Raw genomic sequence first — 26,788 nt, forward strand, 5'->3', positions numbered from 1 at the left:
CAAAGTGCAGGGAGCCCATTGATGAACTTCATGCAGGTTAGTTCCCAGGATAGAGAAAAAGATATAGAGAGAGTATGATCTGGAAGGAAAGACAGAAGCTATCCAGCATACCTAGAGCTGAAGACTGCATCCATTTTCTGCAAGAGGGCTTATCTTTGACTCTCCTTGGTCAAGTATTGCTGGCCAGCAACTTTGTGGAGATGCATCCTAAATCAGTTTTGGAGCAAAACTGACTTTAAGGAGTTTGCAAAAAAGCTGCTTGAAGTTACATCACTGCAGTTTCTTAACCTGCCCCAAGTCAAGTAAGATCATATTCCAATGAAAGGACAAACTACAGCAGAACACCAAAAACTATGTAGAAACTGTAGTTTTAGAAAGAACAATTTTTTTTTTTTTTTTTAAGCTGAGGGGCTCTGGGTAGTCACAACCTGTTTTTTTTTTGTTTTGTTTTGTTTTAATCTATAGTCTGCAGATAATACATACCTTGCAAGATAGGTATGTTAGTGTATATTTGAAATGCCTAGCTCAATGCCAGACATGTAACAAAACTTTACTGCATAGGGAGGTACCTGGCTGGCTCAGTCAGTAGAGCATGTGACTCTTGATCTCAGGTCATGAGTTCAAGTCCCACATTAGGTGAAAAGCTTACTTAAGCAAAAAAAATACCCCTTTAGGCATAGAAGCTACTGTTATTATTTATAATATTGGCTTCTCAAATATCACTTTCCTTTACAGTAAGAACTTCTTCAAACTTTAGGACTGGCTATGTTAGCAGAGTGCAGCTCCACACCTTGTTCAGGGGTCCTTTACAGTCTTCTTCTTAAAAAAACATAAAAAAAAAAAGATTTTATTTATTTGAGAGAGAGCAAAAGTGAGAAAGATCACAGAGGGAGATGGAGAAGCAGACTCACCGCTGAGTGGACAGCCTGTCGTGGGGCTCAATCCCAGGACCCTGGGATCATGACCTGAGCCGAAGGCAGACTCTTAACAGACTGAGTCACCCAAGTACTCCTCCAAAACATTTTTATAACACATATAGCACCTGGGTGGCTTAGTCCGTTAAGTGGCTACCTTCGGGTCAGGTCATGATCCCAGGGTCCTGGGATCGAGCCCCGCATCCGGCTCCCTCCTCAGCAGAGAGCCTGCTTCTCCCTCTCCTTCTGCCTGCCACTCTACTTGTGCTCTCTATCTCTCTGTAAAAAAAATAATAAAGTGTCTACTGGACATTACTATTAATTTCCCAGTTACCTAGTTCCATTTTTTTTTTTTAGGTTTCCCCTGTAGTCTTAACAGACTTAATCTATAACCTATCACATATCTTACACAAACCCTACACAGGTCTGTGGTTATCACTAAGTTGCTCCCATTTCAACCTTCTCTTGTATTTTCTACCTACTGATTTCTTTGGAGTAAAGGGCTCATTTTCACAGAGGAAATCTTAGGAAAGTTGCCCTCATTCATGTTTCTTTCCCATCGTTTAAGAAGATCACCCTTCAGAGAACTATAAGTTCCTATCTCCCCACTCCCTTCCAACTTTCCCACATTCCTAATGATTTCTCTCACTAGGATTTTAATTCAGTAAGACTTTTAGTTGTTTCTCAAGCCTCCTCAAGTCCTTGCTCTTTTTCTCTTTTCTTTGCCTGCTCTTTTTCTCTCAGGAGAACAAAAAGACCATATATGCATTTATGAGGTACTCTGTCAGATGTACCTTAAAATTAATATGTATACTGGATTTTTTTATTATATGTATTTACCAAAAAGCAATTATCTATATGCAGCCTAGTACATAGTAAGTATTCAATTTCCTAAATACTGACCTGGGAGATTCTAGTTGCTGAACACAAATGCTTATATGTCTTTGACTTTGGTAATACCGTCCTTTACTTAAGAAAGGCATCCTTATTGCCAGTGGAGCAGCTTTTGAGAACACTATACCCTGGATGGGGATCCCGTCTAGTCAGCTAGATGGGTCTCTTCAGTCCTGGGTATCAGTGGTGTTTGTGCTACCACCACACTGCTATTCATATTTACTTAATAAATGTATGCTGCATTGGACTGAGATAGCAACGGGCACCTTATTAACTAAGAATAGTTGAGAAGCCAGCAAAGCAAATCAATTTCCAACCCTCCCTGAACCTGATGTCCCGTCCCCTCCCCACAACCCATATCTTAGCATTGATTTTACTCCCACACAAGGCACAGAAACATTTCCTTCAGCTACTGGGCTCTTCTGGTTGTCTGCTTTTAGGGAAGGGAGTGGGGGATGACAAAAGGGAGGAAGATGTAAATCTAACAAACCAGTCAAAAGCTCTTTCCATTCTCCCTTCAGTCCTTATCTCCACTTGCTCTGCCTATTTTGAATACTACCTAAGGAGGAGCTAGGATAAGGAAAATGCAGAGGGTGGGAATGGGTTAGAAGAGACCACAACAGAGGAAAGAAGACCCCCCCCTACACACATGCAACCCTACCCCTGCTCCACCATCATTAACTCAGCCAGACAGAAAACTTCCTATTGAGATTTACCTGTGATCAGGGACTAGGTAGCAATTTTTGCCCAGGAAATGGAAAAAACTTTCAGTGACACTCTGAAATGGTATGACTTTGACATTTTTATTAAGAAATATATTTTAAATGATAGTACAAAAACTGTATATATAATATAGATCTGTATAAGTGTATATACACACAAATGATCACCCCCACACACATACACACACACACCCTTCCTCATCAAACTCAAATCTTATTAAAATCCTAAATAAAAAAAGAGAAGTATATTTGTTTTCCTAAAACATACTGTACATAAAGCTGTCAGAAAACCTGAAAAACTGAGGACATTTTGAGAAGAATCTAGGCACCCCCACCCACCCTCTTTTTCTCCGCCCACATAAATGGCCTTGGTAGGAGGACAGGCTACAGGACAAAGCCAGAGAAGGGAGCTGCAATCATTATCGTTGGCCAAGTGAGATGCCTAAAACCAACTAGGAAGCACAGGATATAGGGTATGACCTAGATTAATTCTCAGAAACAAACCACTTCAGAATAAACAGAAAATACATGTAATAGGGAAGGAGGGGAGTGGAAAGAGGAAAGACAAGGCCCATAGATTAGAAATGACCTACTAATTAAGTTCTAGTGCCTGGGAAAGACTCAATGAGATAAGAACAATGGGGTCACAGAAGCAGTAGTAGTTTAGAGGGGAAAGTAGGGGAGAGAGATAGGGAATCACAATTTCCTGCCATTAGCCAGCCAAATTGCTACTGTAGAGTCTAGGAATGTCACCCCACCCACTAAGCCTAGAGAGTTTCCAAAAAAAAAAAAAAAAAAAAAAAAAAAAAAAAAAGGCAGCACCAGAGGCTCAAAACTACTTAATTCAAATTCATATCCTTCTTACTCCTGTTCTCATATTAAATATATTGGGATAGGAAATAGAGTACTAACTTGGAAAATATTCATCACATAAAATGGAGATAGATAAGAGCCGGGAATAGGATACAGGCGGTGCCGACATAGAGTTCATTCTAAAAGCTCCTTTCCTGGCCATACAGAGATGTCTGCACAAGGAGGCCATTCTCCAATAAATTTGGATAAAAACTGACTTCTACTCAATATTCAACTTCTGGGAAGAGTTCACTATATGCCTGAAATCTTCTAGCTCTGGAAGTCCATATGATGTTTGTTAGGAGAGAGCCATACAAGCTTTTTCAAAATGATTTCTCAAAAGGATAAGATTTCTAAACTCGGAAGCAGATGTACAGAATGCCCGCTCCTTGTGCCATGACCCCTTTATCTAAGGTTTCTTTCCTGTTCAGAGGTGTAAGAGATCTTACAAGTGCCAGTAAAAACAGCTGCCATAGGAGTGGAAAGGAGGCTTGCTCTGTGGAAGGGCAGCTCTGTCTTCACCCCTGACACTGCTCTGAACTGTTTAGCTTATATGGTGTCATCACACCATATGCTAAACAAGTCTCTGTAAAGCCAGACACTGGTTCTCCCTGAGGTTTACTCCTCAGGTTTCTCATTACACCAGGTTCAAGCATACCTCTCAGAGAAGGGCCGGAGTAGAGCTTTTTCTTCCTCAGCCCCCTTAGTGAAGCCACAGGAACCCTCTTCAATGTGTTTAATGGAATGAAAATATTTCCAGGTTATGCCAAGTATTTTAAAGCTGAACCTCAAATAAACAAAAAGTGGGAAGATCCATATGTATTTATAAATGTACACACCAATATGCACCCAGCAAATGGGTACTAAAAATGCCCTGGTCACACAATACCTAACTTTGACTGTAGAGCCCTCTGGTAAATTCATTTCTTTTATATCAATATAAAGAAAGAAAGTAATTTGGTATGCCATAGATTTCTAACATTACTGAGCAGATACAAAAATTTTAATAATGCCATGGTAAGGCTGAAGAAGGGGGAAAGGCAAGGCCAAAAATAACCACACATGGATCTGACAGGAAAAAAAGAACATCTTTTAAGGCACTGAGTTCAAAACATAGAAAACCTAAAGTCAAGTTCTCCCATATCTCCATTAAGAAACCTCAACTCTGGCATTACAATTAAGAGATCCCACAGAGGTAGTGATAGGAAGGGAATTGTACATTTATATATTTATAAGTAATTTCCCTGAAGCTAGGAATAAGAAAAGAAATATTAAGACTTCTTTCTTTTTCTTTTTTCAGGGAAGGCTTAAAACCAAAATGCAAATGTAGAATCTAAAATTCATAAATTAATACTGATATTGTTAAAGCAGCTTTATTTTAAAGTAGGCAATATCCTAGGTTCCAAGTTTCTTGTGCTTAAGTACCAAGTCTAAACCACCTGTCTGTTAATTGATTCTCTGTAATCCAATCTTGCCAACACAACAGTTGGGATCTAGCAACATTTTCCCAACTTCCATTGCTGATCCTGAAAGATACAAATCATAAAATGTTATTGCCATTAATGCATTTCATCTTTAATTTCTACCTACTTCAAGGGATCCGGACCTGCCATTTTCTCCATGGCAATACAACTGGAGATCAAATCCTATTTCCCTTCTCTGGGATGATAAAAGGTGTATTTCAAGTAAATAACAACAAATACCTTTTTGCTACTCTTCCCTTTCCAGACATTTCTCTTTTCTCTTTCCCTATCCCTATCCCAACTCCCTATCTCAGAGACCCCATCATCAAAAATGACTTGGGCTGTATTAGAGATTTTTCTAGGTGAGGGTGACAGCCTCCTACAGAAAGAGAATGATAAGTATTTCTGAAGTTCCCCCAAACAGTAGGAACTCTGTATGCTCAGCAGGGAGTGTTGGATGGCAACTCATGGCCCTGGTCAGAAGCTATCCCAGAGAGACAGGTAGCTGGGCCTGGCTATCCTCTGCAGAGTTAACCTCCATTCCCTTAACAGGAAAGAGGGGAAAAAAGAATTAAAGTCAATATATAAAGAAAGAAAATAAACCAAACATATCTAAAATGACACTTGGTCCATCTGTCTCTATGGTTAGGCTAAGGCTCCGAAATGGCACACAACAGCAGCTTATTGTTAGCATCTGGTTCACAAAGGGAGTCAGAAAAAAGAAAAACATTGCAAGCGGAAAAAGGACAACTTGACAGAAAATGGCACAATTTCACCCTAGCCCTTACCTGGGCTTCTCGTCTTCCCCCCAAACCAAGAGTAATCTCTGAAGCCTATGGAGAAAACCTAGTGGTGGTTTTCTCCTAGTGGTGGCCAATGGCCAGGATTAATTTCAAACTGGTATTTTTGCCTATAAGCCTCTAATAACCAATTCTGTTTGTCAAATTTGGTTTGGCGAGTTATGTTTTAGGTCTGTTTTGAGCCCCAAGTGATTCTGCACCTCTGGAAAACTGCAGCAAATTACCTCACTAATCAAGATAAATAGAACCACGTGAACTGTCAAGTTTTACTCCAAATTAAAAATATATGTTTTCCCCATGATTGCTAATTAAGAAAACCATATTCTAAACAGTCATTCAAATGTTTACTTGGCACATCCTCTGGTTTCTTCTTCTCATTTACAATAAAGCAAGAGAGCAGGTCTAGAATGATGGGGGCCCAATGTCAAAGGCAGTAACTTCTGTAATGTAACTTCTCCACAGCGGCTCTCTCTCCATCCATAACCCCTCCTTCTGAAAAAACTCCAAACTGGTGCATAAAGAAAACCCAGCAATGAAACACTTCACAAAAGCATCTAAGAAAAGGGAGCAGGCACAGTGGTAGAGAACGGAGTCAGGCAGATGAAGTTAATTGAGCCAGAATTTTTGGTTCCTTACTTTATGGCACTTAGAGTTTTCACTCTTTTGCCAACACACACCAAGCACCTACAAGGCACAAAAGCTCTGCAAAAAAGCCCACCTTAAGGAACAGAACAATCTGCTCATCCCAGGTCAAATGGAAACAGAACTCCACCAACACCCTCAGCAACTGCCTCTCCCCCGACTTCTTTTTTTGCAATGAGAAGGATACCATGTAAGCTCCACACAAAGGCACACTTAGAAACCTCAATAAAATTTTATAAAATTAAAAAGTTGATATTATATAAATAAATGTGTGGAAGCAAGTTGTTCTAGCAACAGACTATCTTCCTGATTTCAATTTTATAAAATCCAGCCAGAGCAAAGTTTGTATCTCGGGACCAGATTGTTTCATAACCCCACAAGCCTCTTCCTGGCCACTTTCCAGCATTGTGAAGCACAGCCTGCAGGATTTTGGATTTACATACACTTCTCCCACATAAACAAGTTTTCTTTCCTTTCCAGTTTTTAAATATTCCACTTCAGTTTCTTAAACTGGCATCTGAATTATGGACACATAATGGATGCAGAGTTAGGCAATTACCAATTTCTTTTCGGTGAAATTAAATCAGGATGGGGGGAATGCCTGCTCCTTTGGAAGCAGAACATATATTTTCTCTTCCCAAAAGTTTGCTTCTCACCCACCTCCTAGTTAGTTTTCTTCTCTACCAGGTACACGTCATAAATATAAGGCAAAATTTAAGGTCACTTGATGGTGCAATTATAAAAAGCTCTGTGCATGTCTATACTAGGAATGTTATCTTAAAATCTTCTGATACAAAGTCAGTTATTTAAAAAACAATCAACCCACAACAATTAACCCTCTAAGCTTAAAGTGATGATGTGAGCTGAGAAAATTGGTCCTTATTCTTTTGGTCCTTCAAAAGAAGTATTCCCTAAATTTGGCTTTGAATTTTCCAGTTGCTTAGCAAGCCTTCCTGAGCCCAAGCACTGTTACCCTGCTATAGTTTTCTTCTTAAGGACATTCTTAATTTTTATACAATGTCTGTCCTCTGTATTTTCTTTTAAAAAGAGGAAAAAGATGGACACAGTACAAGTTGTGGCCCTCGCACATTATGATGAAACGGTTTCCAAGGAAACTCCAGAATGAGGCTCTACGGTCCCTCCTGCCCCAGTCACTTCCGTGTCTCTCTCTTCCATCTCCCCCTCTGTCACTACTACAGCATCTACTTCGGCCACCTCTTCAACCATGGTGAAATCAACTCCATTGGGCTGTTGTCTGGCCATAGCCTCTAGCCTGAGGCGGTACTGCTCTGCTTCCTGTTCTTTCTTTAGGAGCTGGTGTCGGTATTCCTGGGCTCTTCGATTGGCCTCCTGGAGCTGCTGTTGGAGTAGCTCTCTTTCAGTGCCCTCCTGTAAAGGTAAACAATGTCACCACCAGGTTAAGAATTCCTGATCCCAGATTATCCAGAGAGTAGACAAAAAACGTAAAGAAGGGTTCAGGCCTTAAAAGTTTTTTGGCTTTTGATTCTTTCCTTTCTCTTCTATCTACTGCTTCTAAGAACATTACCTTGCTCTCCTCCACACTGTTTGTCCTCTCTTCTATTCTTGGTTTCTTAGTCAGAGGCAACTTCTCTGCTTCCTCTTCTTCAATTACAGTTTCTTCTGCAACCTGACCAGCAGGTACAGTTAGAACTACAAGCCAAAGGACACCAATTGGAGGTAATGAATACATAGTGAAACAAAGAGGTTTTGCCTACTTTATTATTTTTTTTAAGATTATATTTATTTATTTGACCCAGAGAGAGATAGTGAGAGAGGGAACACAAGCAGGGGGAGTGGGAGAGAGAGAAGCAGATTCCCTGTGGATGGGAAGCCTAATCTGGGACTCGATCCCAGGACCCTGGGATCATGAACTGAGCTGAAGGCAGACGCTTAACCAACTGAGCCACCCAGGTGTCCGCCTACTTTATTATTTAAGATTTTATTTTTATGTAACCTCTACACCCAAGGTGGAGCTCAAATTTACAATCCTGAAATCAAGAATTACAAGCTCTGCCAACTGAGCCAGGCAGGCACCCCTGCTTGCTTTAAATTAGAAAATAAACTGAAATATATTAGCTGAAATCTTATTATTCATATCTCTCTGGATCTTAAAATCAACAGGTAAATCATGGCCTACAGAAAGAAACAGGAAAGATTAGAGTATCAGATTTGGAAGCCATGCAGTTAACACCGGGTCTGGTGCTCTTATATAAAGATGTCTAACTCGGGGGCACGTGGGTGGCTCAGTTGGTTAAGTGTCTGTCTTTGGCTCAGGTCATGGTCCCAGGGTCCTGGGATTGAGCTCCACATCAGGCTCCCTGTTCAGCAGGGAGTTTGCTTCTCCCTCTCCCTCTGCCACTCCCCTGCCTGTGCTCTCTTTCTCTCAAATAAATAAATAAAACCTTAAAAAAAAATGTCTAACTAACTCTAGGAGCACCTGGGTAGCTCAGCCGGTTAAGCATCCAACTCTTGATTTCAGCTCAGGTCATATCTCAGGGTCATGAGATCCAGCCCTGCACTGGGCTCCGCATTGAGTGTGGAGATTGCTTAAGTCTCTCTCTCTCTCTGTCCACCCCCACCCCTGCTTGCACACAGGCTCACTCTCTCTCTCTCTAAAATAAAGAAGTCTAACTATGGCCAATAAGCTTACAATTACTTGGGAGTAACCTGTCTAATGAAGGCCTAATGTCTTTACATAACATTTTTGAGGAACTTCACATGAAAGCAGTTTACCACTCACTATATCCAATTTAATAAATTTCTCTTTTGTAGATAAATGAGAAAAGGGTCAACAAACAGTTCAATGCACTGCACATCTATCAGAATGGCTAAAATTTTAAAAAATGGCGATAACACCAGACACTGACATGGATGTGGCAACACTGGATTACTCATAAATTGTTAGTGGGACTATAAAATGGTACAGTCACTCTAGGAAATAGTTCATGCTCTGTCAAAGTATTTACAAAATTAGACATGTTTACAAAACTAAACATGTACTTAGCATGCAACCCAGCAATTGCACCTTGGGGCATTTATCCCAGATAACTCAAAATTTATATTCCCATAAAACATGTACACTATTGGTCATAACAGCTTTATTCATAGATAGCAAAAAACTAGAAACAAGTTAAATGTCCTTCAATGAATGGTTAAACAAACTGTGGTAATCCATACTATGGATACTATTCAGCAATAAAAAGGAGTGAACTATTGATACAAACAACAACTTAGATAGATTTTAAGGGAATTATGCTGAGAGAAGAAAAGCCAATCTCAAAAGGTTCCATATTACATGATTCCATTTATTTTAATATTCTTGGAATGACAAAAGTATAGAGTTAGAAAACAAATGAGTTAGTGGTTGCCAGGGGTCAGGAATGGGTTGGGAAGTGAGGTACCTATAGATACAAAAGTAGCACAAGGGATCCTTGTGATGGAACTTTTCTCTCTCTCTCTCTCTCTCTCTTTTTTTTTTAAAGAGAGAGCAAGCAAGAGAGCGCCTGAGCACACGTGAACAGGGAGTAGGCAGGGAGGCAGTGCACCAGAGGAGAGAATCTCAAGCAGAATCCACACTCTGTGGAGCCCACACGGGGCTCAATTTCATCATCCTAAGATCATAACCTGAGCTGAATCCGAGAGTTGGATACTTAACCATGTGAGCCATCCAGGTGCGCTGGAACTGTTCTCTGTCTCAACTGTGGTAGTGCTCACACAAATCTACACTTGTATTCACTGCAGAGAACTAAATGCATACATAAGCACATACATGAATACATATAGAATTGGAAAATTTTCAATAAGGTTGGCGAATTGTATCAATGTCAATTTCCTGTCTGTGATATTGTATTACTGCAAAATGTTACCAATGGGGGAAACTGGGTGATAGGGACACTGGATATCTCTGTATTATTTCTCACAACTGTACACACTGGGGCACCTGGGTGCCTCAGTCAGTTAAATGTCTGACTCTTGATCTCAGCTCAGGTCTTGATCATAGGTCGTGAATTCAAGCCCCACACTGGACTCCATACTGGATGTGAAGCCTACATAAAAAAACACACTATAGGGGCACCTGAGTGGTTTAGTTGGCTAAGCATCTGCCTTTGGCTCGGGTCATGATCTCAGGGTCCTGGGATCAAGCCCTATGTGGGGCTCTCTGCTAAGTGGGGAGTCTGCTTCTTTCTCTCACTCTTCCTCTGTATTCTCCCTCTTTCTATCAAGTAAATAAATAAAATCGTTAAAAAAAAAACCAAACTATACACATATCTACAATGATCACAAAATTAAAAACTTTAAAATTCTATTTAGGTTTTAGGTTACATTATGATTTTTGTTTAAAACAGAAAATTTACCTAGTTACTTGGTTTGGCTGATTTAAAGCTTAGCTTGTATTCCTTGGTTACTCATCAACTGATGGCAATAGAAAACAGCTTAGATATCTGCTAGGTGGAAAAGGCAGTTTAGTTGGGATTTTAAAACATCCTGCAGATAATTCACAAAATCTCAGCTTTCCTTCTTTGTGCCTGGTTAAATACATTTGTAAAAGGTGGTATAGTTCATCCAGGCTAAACTTCAAATATTTTTTCCCCTCAAAACAACTCCATTCTCATTTATTTGACTCCATTAAAAGCAGAGTTTCTCACCCACCCAAGGAAGCCCCAAAGCTTTAAACCATGTTCACAAAAACATCAATAGTATATTCCCCCCCCAAAAATAGGAATTTATGATACTAGAACTTGAATTATTCAGGGTTTGGTTTTTTTTTTTTTTAAGATTTTATTTCTTTGACAGAGAGAGAGAAAGCAAGAATATAAGAGCATGAGTTGGGGGGAGGTGCAGAGGGAGAAGCAGACTCCCCACCAAGCAGGGAGTCAGATAAGGGGCTCAAGGCAGAAGCTTAACTGACTGAGCCACCCAGGCACCCCAATTATATAGGTTTAATATCTGTTTTTTCTTTCTATGCTACAAAGATCCACCAATTTAAATAGTTTGAAAATTATAAAATCCCCATCATTATTTAGGCCAAGTCAAAATTTTGGTGACTCAAATGCAATAAACCAACCCTCCTCTTTCAAACTCCCGATTTTTTTTTTTTTTTTTTTTTAAAGACAGAGACAGAGAGAGTGCAAGCAAAGCGGGGGCAGCACAGAAGGAGAGGGAGAGAGAGAAACTTAAGCAGGCTCCATTCCTAGCATGGAGCCCAAGGCGGGACTCAATCTCACCAACCTAAGATCATGAACTGAGCCAAAATCAAGAGTCACTTAACCAACTGAGCCACCCAAGGACCTCAAACTCCAGTATTTTTAAGGAATGAAGTTATAATGATTAGTTGCTCTTGAAAAAACAAAAACGAAACTATTGATGTATTTCTTGAAGAAGTAATACATTCACATGGTTCAAAAATTTAAAGTTATGGGGCACCTGAGTGGCTCAGATGGTTGAGCGCCTGCCTTCAGCTTAGGTCATGATCTTACAGTCCTGGAATAAAGCCCCCAAGTCAGGCTCCCTGCTCAGAGAGGGGTTTGCTTCTCCCTCTCTCTCTCCCTCCTTACCCTGCTCGTGCTCTGTCTCTTTTGCTCTCAGTTTCTCTCTCTCTCTCAAAAAAATAAAATCTTTAAAAATATATTAAAAGTTATAAAAACATATATAGTGAAAAGTCTCCCATCCATCCCCAGCTACTCAGGTACCTTCTGAGGCAACCAATGTTTTTTTTTGTTTTTTAAGATTTTATTTATTTATTTTGCAGAGAAAGAGGGAGAGGGAGAGCACAAGCAGAGGGAGCAGGAGAGGGAGATGGAGGCTTCCCACTGACCAGGAAGCCGGATGTGGGATCATGACCTGAGCCGAAGGCAGATGCTTAGCTGAGCCACCCAGGCATCCCCCCACCTTTTTTTTTTTTTTTTAAGATTTTATTTATTTACTTGACAGAGCACAAGCAAGGAGGTAACCAATGTTATTGATGTTATTCTTGAATATTCCTTCAGAAATGGTTTAAGTCTATGAATATATTAGCAAATATACATATATTTCCCCCTTTTTAAAAAATACAAGTGTAGCATATTCTACACACTGTTCTGCATCTTACTTTTGTCACTTAACAATATGGTTTTGGGATGAGACCATGCTAGTATATAAGGCACTTCCTCATTGTTTTCAGCAGCTGCACAGCACTCCAATGTATGGGTGTACCATAATTTCTTTATCTAGTTCCCTATTGACATATACTTACATTCTTTTTATTTCTCATTTTTTATTGGAGTGTAGTTAATCCACAGTGTTACACTAGTTTCAGGTGTACAACACAGTGACTCAAGCTCTCTATACATTATGTTATGTTCACCACATACAGCTACCATCTACTTAGGTTATTTTTAATCTTGAACGATTATAAATAGTGCTATAATGAATAACTCAGTATATATTTCATTTCTGTGTGAATATAAATTCTTAGAAAAGAACTTTTTAGCCAAAAGGTATGTGTATCTTTAATACTGATAGATACTGGGAGCTCCTGGGTGGTTCAGTCAGTTAAGCATCTGACTTTGGCTCAGGTCATCATCTCTGGGTTCTGGGAATGAGCCCCATGTCAGGCTCCCGGCTCACTGGGGAATCTGCTTCTCCCTCTGCCTCTCCTCCCTGCTTGAGAGCACATAAGCACTCTGTCTCCCATAAATAAAATCTTTTAAAAATGCTGATAGATAATTGCAATCAATTCTTTAGAGGATACATTAATTTACACTCTCAGCAGTGATTTTTTTTTTTTTTTTACATTTTATTTTTAAATACTCTCTACACCCAACATGGGACTAGATATTACAACTCAGAGATCAAGGATCACAAGCTATACTGACTGAGCCAGCCTGTGATTTATGAATGCCTATTTCCCCACACCTCTGACAACACAGTGTTATAATGGTATCTCAGTGCAGAACTGACTTGCATTTCTCTTGCTATGTATGAAGCAGGTTGAACATATTTCAGTGTTTATATATATATATATATATATTTTTTTTTTTTTTTTAAGATTTTATTTATTTATTTGACAGAGATCACAAACAGGCAGAGAGGCAGACAGAGAGAGAGGAGAGAGGAGGAAGCAGGCTCCCTGCCAAGCAGAGAGCCTGATGCGGGGCTCGATCCCAGGACCCTGGGATCATGACCCAAGCCGAAGGCAGAGGCTTTAACCCACTGAGCCACCCAGGCGCCCCCATATTTCTGTGTTTTTAAAACCCATCAGTATTTTCTGTGAACAACTAGTTCATACTATTTCCTCTTTTATCTACCAGACTATTGGCTTTTACTCACACATTTTATATATATTAGGGAAATCAGGCTTTGCCAGCCTAGTTTCCATTTCTTTTTTTCTTGGAGCCAATCTGGTATCTGGCATTCTTTTAGTCCCACTACTTATTTTAATGCTTCATATTTAGAGGACTGTGGAATGTCTAAAATATCTTTTCAGGGCGCCTGGTTTGCTCAGTGGGTTAAGCCTCTGCCTTCAGCTCAGGTCATGATCTCAGGGTCCTGGAATCGAGCTGCACTGGATTCTCTGCTCAGCAGGGAGCCTGCTTCCCCCTCTCTCTCTGCCTGCCTCTCTGCCTACTTGTGATCTCTCTCTCTGTCAAATAAATAAATACAATCTTTAAAAAAATAAAAATAAAAATAAAAAATAAAATATCTTTTCATACACACTTGTCTGAATGGGATAACTCACCTTGCTGTCCATTTTGCATAGTTACAATAAATGGCTGGCCAATGCTTCCAGTAGGGATCGCAGTTTGTATATTACCCAGAGGGACTCCATCAGTCACTATAGTGATGACCCTTTGGCCTCCGCTCCCCACCACTTGCTGGATTGATGAGTCAACAGAATTTCCCTCTATGACTTCCTCTGAATTAGCTAAAGATGACGAAAATGAATTGGAAATTTCAGCTTTCTAAAAAAATAGGAGTATAACAATTTCAGCCTTCTTGAAATTGACTGTATCAGGGATAGGAAAACTTGAGAAAAGAAGTTATATTTAAGTTTCTAATGCAAGTTCTAGCAAACAATGCTAAGTTGGAGGAGAAAAGAAAATAGTAAATGCAATAAACAGTATTTTCAAAAATGTCTTCACTGAGATGTTAATAGCTTTCACTAAGATTGGGTTCTATGCACAAATACACTTCCAAAATGCCAGTTTATATATGCTTAAATTTTTTGTTTGTTTTTTAAGAAGTATCAGAAACCCCAACAGGCTAATGAGCACTATGATTCTCCAAAAGGACAGAAGATATGCTGAGTTTCCCTAGCATATTTGATCTTGGGAGTTCTTTTTTCAAGAAGCATCTTAAAAGTCTAAATAAATCTATGGAGTTAGAAAAATAATTACAGAGTAGATCTATTTCTATAAGAAAATGGATTAACAAAATAACATGTCAAGAGTCAAAACACTGATAAAGTCTGACAGACACAAATGGTAGGTGGCTTCTCCCATCTGACAAACAATAATATTAACAGCAACTAACACTGACTACTTACAATGTAGCCAGGTACCCTTCTAAAAGCTATATATATATATATATATATATATAATGTTGAATCAAAATTTTCAGTTTGGAAATCAAAAAAGGGGAGGGGGGTGCCTGACTGGCTCAGTCAGAAGAGGACGAGACTCTTGATCTTCAAGCCCCACATTGGGTGTAGAGATTATGTAAATAAATAAAACTTAAAAAAAAAAAGATTTTCAGTTTGATTAGTCAATATCCCCAATAATTGTTAGGGAAAAGAGTTCCTACTATTCCACTACAGCATTTCTCTCTCTAAAGAGACCCAGGTAGGACTTTGTACTAAGTGTGATATGGACTATCCACCTGAGACACATTCAGGTGGTTTAATGGAAACAGAGCATTTACATCTCTTAAAAACAAAGAACAGTTAAATGTTCTAGCTGAAAAGACCTCGAAAGATAATCTGATCCAACCAACCAACCTCAGCCAGAGATGAGGACACTGAGACCTGGAGATAAGTAATTTTTTATTTTTTTTTATTTTTTTTAAAGATTTTTATTTATTTGACAGATCACAAGTAGGCACAGAGGCAGGCAGAGAGAGAGAGAGGAGGAGGAGGCAGGTTCCCCGCTGAGCAGAGAGCCCGATGTGAGGCTCAATCCCAGGACCCTGGGATCATGACCTGAGCCGAAGGCAGAGGTTTTAACCACTGAGCCACCCAGGCGCCCCTGGAGATAAGTAATTTATCCAAAATCCAAAAGCAAATCAAATTAACAATCACGAGTTTAATACATTGCTTTTTCCTCTGCCATGCTGCTCACTCATACATGTCTGAATAGAGATCTTTATGATTGCTGACAGTTGGAAAAACAGAATTGGCGGAATGTTCTCACCACCCAAATGTCAATGGCAGAAAGAAATCAGAACAATCTGCTTTCATTTATGATGGAGCAGATTGTCAGAAGGCTCCAGAAAGTTTCCTAGATGACTATTTAGCTCTACCTAATACTATTTGCCCCTACTTATATGAAGCCCTAAGCCTTCTCCCCACAGGCTACCAGCTCTAGCTAAGTCACTTGACCCTTTTTTGTTCTGTATATCAGAAGGCCACTATACAGCATATATCTGCCCAACTCCACTGGAAATGCCAAAATATCATCTCCAGTGAAAATAAAAGCAAGCCACCCTAAAGTACACAGAATAGGACAATGAGAGACGTAGCAGTCTTACGTATTTTGATGCTTTAAATACAACATATCTAAGCTGCTATTTTGAATCATTCTATGATAGCACCAGTCAAAACATAACATAGAGTATTTCCCAAATAATCTGCTAATAGAAGACTAAACATTTCAATCTGAAGCAACTGGAGCAAACAAACTTGAAACTGCAAAAATACAAAGAAATGACTGAGTCATTCTCTAATATTATTCAGCCATCTGATTATATTGCTTGATTTTTCTTTCTGATATTCAGTGACTCTACAGTCCTCTTTCTTAGATGTCTCTAATTAACCATAGTTCTTTAATATTTCATGCAGATTAAATCTGCTGGAAATGTAAAAACAAAAGAAATGCTGATTCACCCAGCAGATATGCCTTACCTACCTGTGGCTCTGTGAGAGTTGGACAAGGGGGCTGATGCCTCTCCAAGAGCTGCAAGGGTGGCCAGCACTGAGGTGGTGGAATGTGACAAGTGTGGTGCTGAGGAGGCATGGGGGTCACCTATTTTGGTAAAAAAGGCAAATGAGGTCTGGCAGAGAGAATAAATGGGAGATTAACTAAAAATGGCTTTTATTACATCAAAACCTCAGCTTTGCATTCTAATGTCTTCCTCTTGCTCTCCATTACAAACTGGTATTAACCAATGATCATGGTGTTAACACTCTTGGAAGGTTTAGAAAGGTTTTCCTTTAAAGTGGATTAAGGTAATATGCTTAGTATAGGGTCACTACATTGCCCACATTTGCTCATTTTCTCGGCACTGCCAGTGCTGAGCATTCGGAGCCAACAGACCCAGAGGGCTGCCTACTCCCTAGGCTGGCTGTACAGAGCTCTCCCTGGCAGCAGGCTTACCCTAAACTAAGTGGTGCTGAGGGAAGAGGGCCTGCAGATACTGCATCTATCCATAAGCCAGAGAGGTGAGAAGACTCGGGATGACCTCTGACACAAGGACCGGTAAAACCTGGACATTTCATTTATTGAATGTCAAAGGGTAGTACAACTGATTCATGGTAAAAAATAATTACCTACTTTAATTTTTTAATAAAAAATCCTTTTTTTAAAAAAAAACTTTGTTGGGGCGCCTGGGTGGCTCAGTGGGTTAAAGCCTCTGCCTTCGGCTCAGGTCATGATCTCAGGGTTCTGGGATCGAGCCCCGCATCGGGCTCTCTGCTCGGCAGGGAGCCTGCTTCCTCCTCTCTCTCTGCCTGCCTCTCTGCTTACTTGTAATCTCTCTCTCTGTCAAATAAATAAATAAAATCTTAAAAAAAAAAAAAAAAAAACCCTTTGTTTACAACCTTTTCTTCTTATATCCGTGTGCTATCCTTACAGCTAAGTTCCAGGAGGAAAATGCATTTGATCTGGCAACAGGCACACGCCTAACTTTATGAACCAAAAGTATTACTTGACAGTTTTGCATAAATACAACTTTTATAAAATGAATTGTATTTCCCTGTGTCTTTCATTATAATTACAAAGATACTTTTGTGCCAGTTGTGAATTTATTCCAAATCCACCCTTCTTTGCCTTGCCTTGTCATACTGAAACCCTAACAATATTTCTTGACAGTTAGCATGAAATTAAGTTTTGTCATACAAAATTTGTGGCTGCTTCTATATTGGTTATTCCTATATTCTCTCGGGTTCTCCTCACCTCTCAGTAGTTAATCCACTATTACTGGTAATTTTTCATGAATTGTACATGTAAGTTTAGATATTTTAGAAATCATACATATTATATATTACAATAAAATTATACAAATCACCATGTAGTTTTGTCGCCTGACTGGACTCTGACTAATACACTTACCTTCTTAAGTGTATTCTTAATTTTTTTTAAAGATTCCATTTTTTAAAAAAGATTTTATTTATTTATTTGACACACAGAGCGAGAAATCACAAGTAGGCAGAGAGAGGGGGGGAAGCAGGGTCTCCGCTGAGCAGAGAGCCCGATGCGGGACTTGATCCCAGGACCCTGAGATCATGACCAGATCTGAAGGCAGAGGCTTAACCCACTAAACCACCCAGGTGCCCAAGATTCTTTTTTTTTTTTAAGTAAGCTCTACACCTAATGTGGGGCTCAAACTTACAACCTGAATATTGAGAGTCGCACACTCCACTGACCGAGCCAGCCAGGAGCCCCTCTTAATTTTTTCAAAGATTTACTTATTCATTTGAGAGAGAGAAAGCATGAACACCCACATTAGGGGCAGAGGGAGAAAGACCGTCTCAAGCAGATTCCACACTGAGCACAAACCTGATGTGGGGTTCGATCCCACAATCCATGAGATTGAGCCAAAAGCAAGAGCTGGATGCTTAACAGACTGAGCCACCCAGGTGCCCCTTAATTTTTTAAAAGATTTTATTTTTAAGGTTTTTATATTTAAGATATGTTTTCAAGATTATATTTTAATCTCTGCACCCAATGTGGGACTCGAATTTATAATCCCAGGATCAAGAGTCACATGTTCTACTGACTAAGTCAGCTAGGTGCCCCAATGTACTCTCAATTTTTGTTTTCCCACTAACTATGCTTAAAGATTCTTTCCAGCCTTTCGTCTATCAAAAAGCCAGCTATCTGTAAAACACTTTAAAATACTTAAGGAAATCCCTTTTTAATACTCTTTATAATAAATCCATCCACAGAGCAAAGAATCCTTTTCTGATATGATAAATGTAGGTAATTTAACTGCTTTATAAATTTAAATTTCAAAAAGCAGATTACTTATATAGTATTCCTAATAGCTATGAACTATCTTCTCTTAAGTTTATTATTCTTTTTTTAGTAATCTCTACACCCAATGTGGGGCATGAACTCACAACTCTGAGATCAAGAGTCACGTGCCCTACCATCTCAGCCAGCCAGGTGCCCCAGCTACAAATGATCTTAATCTAGCTTCTGGATGATGATGGTGGCAGTGGGGGATTACCATGAAGACAGTGATGATAACTCTGTTTTATTCTTTCATTCTCTCACATAATACTCAGGAAACCAAACAGTCTGAGTGGAACACAGTGCCTGTCCTCCAGAAAGGAACCTAGGTAAACAACTTCACACAGAGCAAGATCCAGCTATAGCCTATTCCCTAATGTTCCCACTAAATTCATGGTTTTCCCACCACACAGTTTATTACACCAAACACTGGCATAAGAACTCACAAATGAAACAAACAAGGAACAAGCAATTTTTAAATATATTTGTATACATAGCCCTTGAGGAGGTTGGAATATATCTGACAGTAAGTCACTAGCAATCTAAAAACAAGGTTGTTATTCTTTTACCATAGTCAAAACACTCGCACACACCAGGGCTGTTGTAATTAAAGTTCAAGTAGGCCAAGTATCAGGTAGGTCACTCCGCTAAAGTAGAATAGCTGGGTAATACTTCTTGAGAAGGCACTGTATACTTTTTTTTTTTTTTTTAAAGATTTTATTTATTTGTCAGAGAGAGAGAGGAGAGAGAGCGAGCACAGGCAGACAGAATGGCAGGCAGAGGCAGAGGGAGAAGCAGGCTCCCTGACGAGCAAGGAGCCCGATGTGGGACTCGATCCCAGGACGCTGGGATCATGACCTGAGCCGAAGGCAGCTGCTTAACCAACTGAGCCACCCAGGCGTCCCAGGCACTGTATACTTTTAAGCACATAATGATACCAAGCTAAGGCTGTTCTCCCTTTGATTCAGACATGACTCACTCAACTTCCCCTTAACAGCAAAAGGAAGAAAGAACATTTGTGGAAAATTGGGTTTAATACTCTGATATACACAGCTAAAACTGAAAAGCAATGATCCAAATTACCTCCTTAGACTTATCCCTATGAATTTTAGGAAAATTAGGTACTTTATTGCTAAACAATATTAATTCTTTCCTTCTTCTCAGTATAAGACCTAACACCAAATAAAGTAAAATGCACATGGTTGGTGTTGTTTTAAAATGGCACTATCAGGGATGACTCTATTATTTCTACATATAATATATATAATATATACTTTATTATATACATATATATATAGGCATATATATATAATGTATCTATTCAGAATGTGGCTTAGAGAAACTCATCATATCAGGATTTAGGGGAGTGTGCTATGGTAGGAGGCAATCTCAGTGAGTTGGTGAAAAACTAAGTAACTTGCACAGGTCACATAGATAGTAAATGTCAGAGGCCAGGCTAGAATGCAATTCATTAGATTCCTCAAAGCCTGTACTCTTTATGAACCAATACAAAGCTATTTATATTTGACTTTGGAGTGCATCTTATGATCCTACAGAAATAGGAAATTCATCTTTGTAACTCTTTTTTTGCCCTGATTAATGTTTAATTTAGTCTGCCTTTCTCAACTGCTGCATTATGATGGTAGCACTGACGACCAGTGGTATCTTTAGTCACAAGTGGAAAACTGAAAGCAAACTTTTTTTTAAAAATATTTTTATTTATTTATTTGACAGACAGAGATCACAAGTAGGCAGAGAGGCAGGCAGAGAGAGAGGAGGAAGCAGGCTCCCCGCTGAGCAGAGAGCCTGACATGGGACTCGATCCCAGGACCCTGAGATCACGACCCGAGCTGAAGGCAGAGACTTTAATCCACTGAGCCACCCAGGCGCCCCGAAAGCAAACTTTATAATACGAATTTTGTTATCAAAAATATCCATCAGGGGTGCCTGAGTGGCTCAGTGGGTTAAAGCCTCTGCCTTCGGCTCAGGTCATGATCTCAGGGTCCTGGGATCGAGCCCCGCATCAGGCTCTCTGCTCAGCAGGGAGCCTGGTTCCCCCCCCCCCCCCGCCTGCCTCTCTGCCTACTTGTGATCTCTGTCTATCAAATAAATAAATAAAGATCTTAAAAAAAAAAATCCATTGGGGCGCCTGGGTGGCTCAGTGGGTTAAAGCCTCTGCCTTCCGCTCAGGTCATGATCCCAGGGTCTTGGGATTGAGCCCCGCATAGGGCTCTCTGCTTGGCAGGGAGCCTGCTTGCCCCTCTCACTCTTCCAGGCACTCTGCCTACTTGTGATCTCTGTCAAATAAATAAATAAAATCTAAAAAAATCCATCAAAATGATTATCCTAGGATACTTAAAACTATTCCTGGATGGAGGCACCTGAGTGACTTAGTTGGTTGAGTGTCTGCCTTCAGCTCAGGTCATGATTCCAGGGGCCTAGGATCGAGCTCCTCATTGGGCTCCCTGCTTGGCAGGGAGCCTGCCTCTCCCTCACCTTCTGCCATTCCCCCTCCTTGTGTTCTCTGGCTCTCTCCGTCAATAAATAAAATCTTTTTTAAAAATTACAAAAAATATTACTGGATGATGGGGGGAAAAAAGAAGGGTGGCTCGGTTGGTTGGGCATCCAACTCTTGATTTCAGCTTGGGTCATGATCTCAGGATGGTGAGATCAAGCCCCATGTCTGGCTCTGCACTTGGCATGGAGCCTGCTTGGGATTTTCTCTCTCCCTCTGACCCTCTTCTCCTCCCTTGCACACGCAACTGCACACATTCTCTCTCTCTCAAAAAAAAAAAAGGGTAACAGGGAAAAAAGCAAGCCACCCACCCACCCACCATTCAGGAAAAGAAAATCCTTTAACCTAGTTGAATAACAAAACCTGAATTTATCTTATAACTTTTCTCCTTTCTTTTATCTGCATTAATTATCTCCCCTGAAGTGGGAGAGGCAGGTAGAATGGTTTCATGGGTAAGACAACACTGGAGAGATCGGCTCTATTATGTGATGGTTTAGCAATCTTAATTCATAGTGGCAACATACAGAAGAGAGAAGCAATAGGTTTGCCAAAAGGAACATGACAAACATGATATAGGCCCATGGGAACCAAGGCTACGAAGCTATATCCTAAATATCTTCAGCTTTGCTTATCATTTCAGATCTGGGTCTGAAGAATTTCAATAGTTAGATGACCAACTCTAGCTCCTTTTACATGTTTATGAACATATAACTTTACTGGCTTCTAAAGAATTTTGGATCCTAAAGGTACTCGTTCTAATCACTGTGGCATGTACTACAAGAAATCCAAAAGTCTGTGAATGTTCTGATTACATGTATATGTATATTTAACCTAAATTTTTTGAATTATCAAGCTGAAAGCAAAGCACAGTGATTTTTAAATGATAGTTGATGGCTTATAAAAATGAAGGTCACTACTGCCCCCTTGAGGGCATAACAGAATGAACTTTCATTGAGGAGTTCTATTTACATTTAACCCTAGCTATTATTGAAGTACTGCTATAAAATGGAAATACAAAGTTTCATAACCTCATAAAGTAGGTATTATTATATCCCAATTTTGTAGATAAGTAAAGAAGGCTTAGAGAAGTAAGAGTTTTCCAAGGTCAAGTCAATCAGTATTTGAATGCAGTACTGAATGTAAAATTCTATGTATATTGTGTATGTTCTTTCTATTTAACCACACTGCCCCTCAATTATAACACCTCATTCAAGATCTTTCCTTGAGGGGCGCCTGAGTGGCTCAGTGGGTTGAGCCGCTGCCTTCGGCTCAGGTCATGATCCCAGGTCCTGGGTTCGAGCCCCGCATCGGGCTTTCTGCTCAGCAGGGAGCCTGCTTCCTCCTCTCTCTCTGCCTGCCTCTCTGCTTACTTGTGATTTCTCTCTGTCAAATAAATAAAATCTTTAAAAAAAAAAAAAAAAGATCTTTCCTTGATAATATACAAACCTTTTTTTTTTTAAAGATTTAATTTATTTATTTACAGAGAGAGAGAGAGTGCGAGCACACACATGAGCAGGGGTAGAGGGAGAGGGAGAAGCAGGCTCCCCGCTGAGCACAGCCTGATGCGGGACTTGATCCCAGAACCCCAGGATCATGACCTGAGCTGAAGGCCGACGCTTAACTGAGCCACCCAGGCATCCCGATATTATACAAACTTAACTAGAATACAGTGTCTTATTTTTAAGTGAAAGTCAGAAACAGAAAAAGAAACCGAGTCAGTAAGAAAATTGATGTAAATTAGGACACAAACTCCCTCATTGTAAAACAAATATTTGTGTTTTTTAAAAAGATTTTATTTATTTGACAGGGAGAGAGATCTCAAGTAGGCAGAGAGGCAGGCAGAGAGAGAGGGGAAAGCAGGCACCCCACTGAGCAGGGAGCCTGCCACAGGGCTCAATCCCAGGACCCTGAGATCATGACCTGAGCCAGAGACTTAACCCACTGAACCACCCAGGTGCCCCTAAAACAAATATTTGTAAAGAAATGTTGAAAATAGCTCAGTTTGCTCCTTTTTAGATAGATGTTTTTGTTAAAAACATACAGATCTCAAAATGAGCTTTTCTTTGCCATTTTGTTGTTTACTTATGTTTCCAAGAATAAGTCAAAGCTCTTATACTTTATTCAAATGATCACATGTACCTCTTTTATATCGGCACTCCAATATCCATTTACATTTATTCTGGTTTATTTGTCACTGTTTTAGACTATGAGTATTTAACTATTTTCCTTAGTGGTAACCATACTGAAGCACCCTTATGTTTTCATTTTGCAGTCATACATAACCCTTCCACAGATCAATCTGTAGAATATTTTACTTTTAATATGGTAAGCACTGATGTGTAATCCCTGTGTATGATCTCCTCTTCCCCCAGGAAGAATAAATGCATTGGCTTTAAAATCTATTATAGGGCGCCTGGGTGGCTCAGTGGGTTAAGCCGCTGCCTTCGGCTCAGGTCATGATCTCAGGGTCCTGGGATCGAGTCCCACATCGGGCTCTCTGCTCAGCAAGAAGCCTGCTTCCCTCTCTCTCTCTCTGCCTGCCTCTCCGTCTACTTGTGATCTCTCTCTGTCAAATAAATAAATAAAGTCTTTAAAAAAAAAATCTATTATAAATCTTCTATTTGGGGAATATTTTAATAAACAAGTAGGTATCCGATAGAGTATCAATTCATCTCATAGGAAAAACGGGTTCTGTTCATTTTAAGTCTAAAATAAATGTCACGTTATCAGATTATTACCTGAGGTTCTTTTGGTGTTGGTTGAAGAAACAAGGCTAGCGAGGTTGACAACTTCTCCAGATGTGAAGATGAATGGGGCAGCCAGAGTCATGGGGTTGGCTCTCTCGGGATTAGCATTCACCTGATTCTGCATCGCTTCCTACCAAACAAGGCAGGATATTTCAAAGTCAGAACTTGTTAACCTTAGTTATACAGTTACGGAACAGCCACTCCCACCCCAATGCTCTGTTGAGCAGAACTAGTGGTGGAACACAATGTCCCAGGGAGCTCAGAGTTCTCATTAAGACTACTGTTTTTCTGGGGTGCCTGGGTAGCTCAGTGGGTTAAGCCTCTGCCTTTGGCTCAGGTCATGGTCTCAGGATCCTGGGATCTAACCCGACATTGGGCTCTCTGCTCAGCGGGAAGCCTGCTTTCCCCTCTCTCTGCCTGCCTCTCCGCCTACTTGTGATCTCTCTGTCAAATAAATAAATTAAAAATCTAAAAAAAAAAAAGACTACTGGTTTTCTTTTTTGTTTTGTTTGATTGTTTATTTGTTTTCCAGATCAGGGCAACAGAGATGTTAGGTTGCTTTCCCAAGTTTATTTCTAATTTAAAGAAAAAAAGTATTATCATTTCCCAAAAAGTGTATCATTTGCAAAAACTTCTAGACAATTCACTTAACCTGTCGGGAACTTGTTTTTTTCTTATTTGGAAAATGAGGGGGGGAACCTAAGAAGTAATTTTCAGCATGAACATTCTATCAATTATATACAGGTCAATGTGCTAGCCGGAGATCCCTGCAGCAAATTTGCAAAGAACAATATTCTCCAGAGTTTTGTCCAACTACTTGTTCCATTTTGCACTGAAGAAATTCCTAAGAGAATATATAACAAGCAAATAAATGAGTGCCAGATTTTAAAGTCTAGTTCCATATGCTGCATTTTGCTTCCAGGGCTCTCTGTACAATTTCGGTGTAAAAATACTTATCTTTATTTTATTTTCTGACTTTCAGAAGCAGTTTTCTACAAACATGATATCTACTTATGAAGTCCAACTACAAAAGAGCTCTAAATAAGGAATTGAAAGCTAAAGAGGACAACCGGTCTATAGAGAACCATCAGTCAGAAAAAAGGAATAAACAAACTCCTGAAAATGCAGCAGAAATGGATACCCATTTTTTTAAAATTATTTATTTGACAGAGAGTGAGAGAAGGAGAGAGAGCACAAGTGGGGGGAGCAGCAGAGGGAGAGAGGGAAGCAGGATGAGGGACTCGATCCCAGGATCCTGAGATCATGACCTGAGCTGAAGGCAGAGGCTTAACCCACTGAGCCACCCAGATGCTCCTGGATACCCATTTTTTACATATAATTATCCCTTTGATTAAGAGCCTCAGTTGAAACAGATTATCCATTTACTGGTTACTGTTTTTTTTTTAATATTTTATTTATTTATTCGACACAGAGAGAGAGTGCACAAGCAGGGGGAACAGCAGAAGGAGAGGGAGAAAGCAGGCTCTCTAAAGACCCTGGGATCATGACCTGAGCCCAAGGCAAATGCCAATCATCTGAGCCACCCAGGTACCCCTAGAATGCTTTTTTTTTTTTTTTTTAAGATTTTATTTATTTATTTGACAGACAGAGATCACTAATAGGCAGAGAGGCAGACAGAGAGAGAGGAGGAAGCAGGCTCCCCGCTGAGCAGAGAGCCAGAAGTGGGGCTCGATCCCAGGACCCTGGGATCACGACCCGAGCCGAAGGCAGAGGCTTTAACCTGCTAAGCCACCCAGGTGCCCCTAGAATGCTTTTTTTAAAAAAATAATTTATTTATTTGACAGAGAGAGAGTACAAACAGGGGGAGTGGCAGGCAGAGGGAGCAGCAGGCTCCCAGCTGAGCAAGGAGCCCGATGTGGGACTCGATCCCAGCACCCTGGGATCATGACTTGAGCCCAAGGCAAATGCTTACCTGATTGAGCCACCCAGGCACCCTAGAATGCTATTTTTTTTTAAAGATACCAATGACACTGAGTCACAAGATTGAGACATATCAGAAGTTTAGAAGTACTACCTTGATAAACAGAGCAAATTCAATTTTGATTCAAATCCTATAAAAAAAAAATTTCTCAACTTCAATTGAAATGTATTCTGGGGGTATAAAAAGAAACAGACCTGAAGGATGACCAGAATTTCAGCATTCTTTTTCTCCAGGGCTATGTCAAAGGCAGATTTATCAAACTTGCTGAAAGCATGGACATCAGCTCCATATTTGATAAGTAGCTCTACAACATCTCGATGGTGGTGTTCTGTAGCCCAATGTAAAGCTGTCATCTTCAGCATGTCCTTGGCATTCACATCTGCACCATTCTGTCACAGAGACGTAATTTTTTTCAAAGAGACACTGGTTATAGTAGCACAGGTGCAAGATCCCATCAGCCAAAATAAGAATTTCAATGGAGATTATACATATTCAAATTTAGATCACATAGAAATATCAAATGGAAAAACATTCTTCAAATTCTCCTGAATGATGACCGACATAATATCTTCAATGAGTGGGTCTTTTAAGGACAACTGGGAAATTACAACAGATGGGAAAGGAAGGGGAAAAGAACAGATTTTTGCTGCGTTTATTAACAGAGAGCTGAGAGCCTACAAAAATAGGCTTAAGTACAGAAAACACCTGCAGAAAGAGAATGAAGAAAAATCAATAAAGTCTGCTTAGCCTGTAAAAGATTAGAAAACAAAATCCTTATAGCCATGATGTCTCTTGAAAGAGACACAAATCTATGCTATGAACTGTCCTAAACTTAATCTTTCCCAGCCTAG

General features: G+C 39.9%; 1 protein-coding gene across 7 annotated transcripts in view; it reads right to left on the reverse strand.

Annotated features, from left to right (window-relative positions):
• Positions 1-3,279: 3,279 nt before the first annotated feature.
• GABPB2 (GA binding protein transcription factor subunit beta 2) overlaps positions 3,280-26,788 on the reverse strand; it is a 33,723-nt gene continuing 10,214 nt past the window's right edge. For 2 of the 7 annotated variants that reach the window (XM_047725714.1, XM_047725711.1), the window contains 6 exons: positions 26,132-26,326; positions 23,987-24,125; positions 16,409-16,528; positions 14,026-14,211; positions 7,834-7,958; positions 3,280-7,676 (listed from right to left, as the gene is read on the reverse strand). In XM_047725714.1, the coding sequence (XP_047581670.1) occupies positions 7,377-7,676; positions 7,834-7,958; positions 14,026-14,211; positions 16,409-16,528; positions 23,987-24,125; positions 26,132-26,326 (1,065 nt within the window). In that variant the 3' untranslated portion in view covers positions 3,280-7,376. The remainder of the gene's footprint in view (positions 7,677-7,833; positions 7,959-14,025; positions 14,212-16,408; positions 16,529-23,986; positions 24,126-26,131; positions 26,327-26,788) is intronic. The other 5 variants (XM_047725715.1, XM_047725712.1, XM_047725716.1 and 2 more) reach the window with 3 other exon arrangements.

The sequence above is a fragment of the Lutra lutra genome, chromosome 4 (genome assembly GCF_902655055.1).
Source record: "Lutra lutra chromosome 4, mLutLut1.2, whole genome shotgun sequence".
In the NCBI taxonomy this organism is placed as follows: domain Eukaryota; kingdom Metazoa; phylum Chordata; class Mammalia; order Carnivora; family Mustelidae; genus Lutra; species Lutra lutra.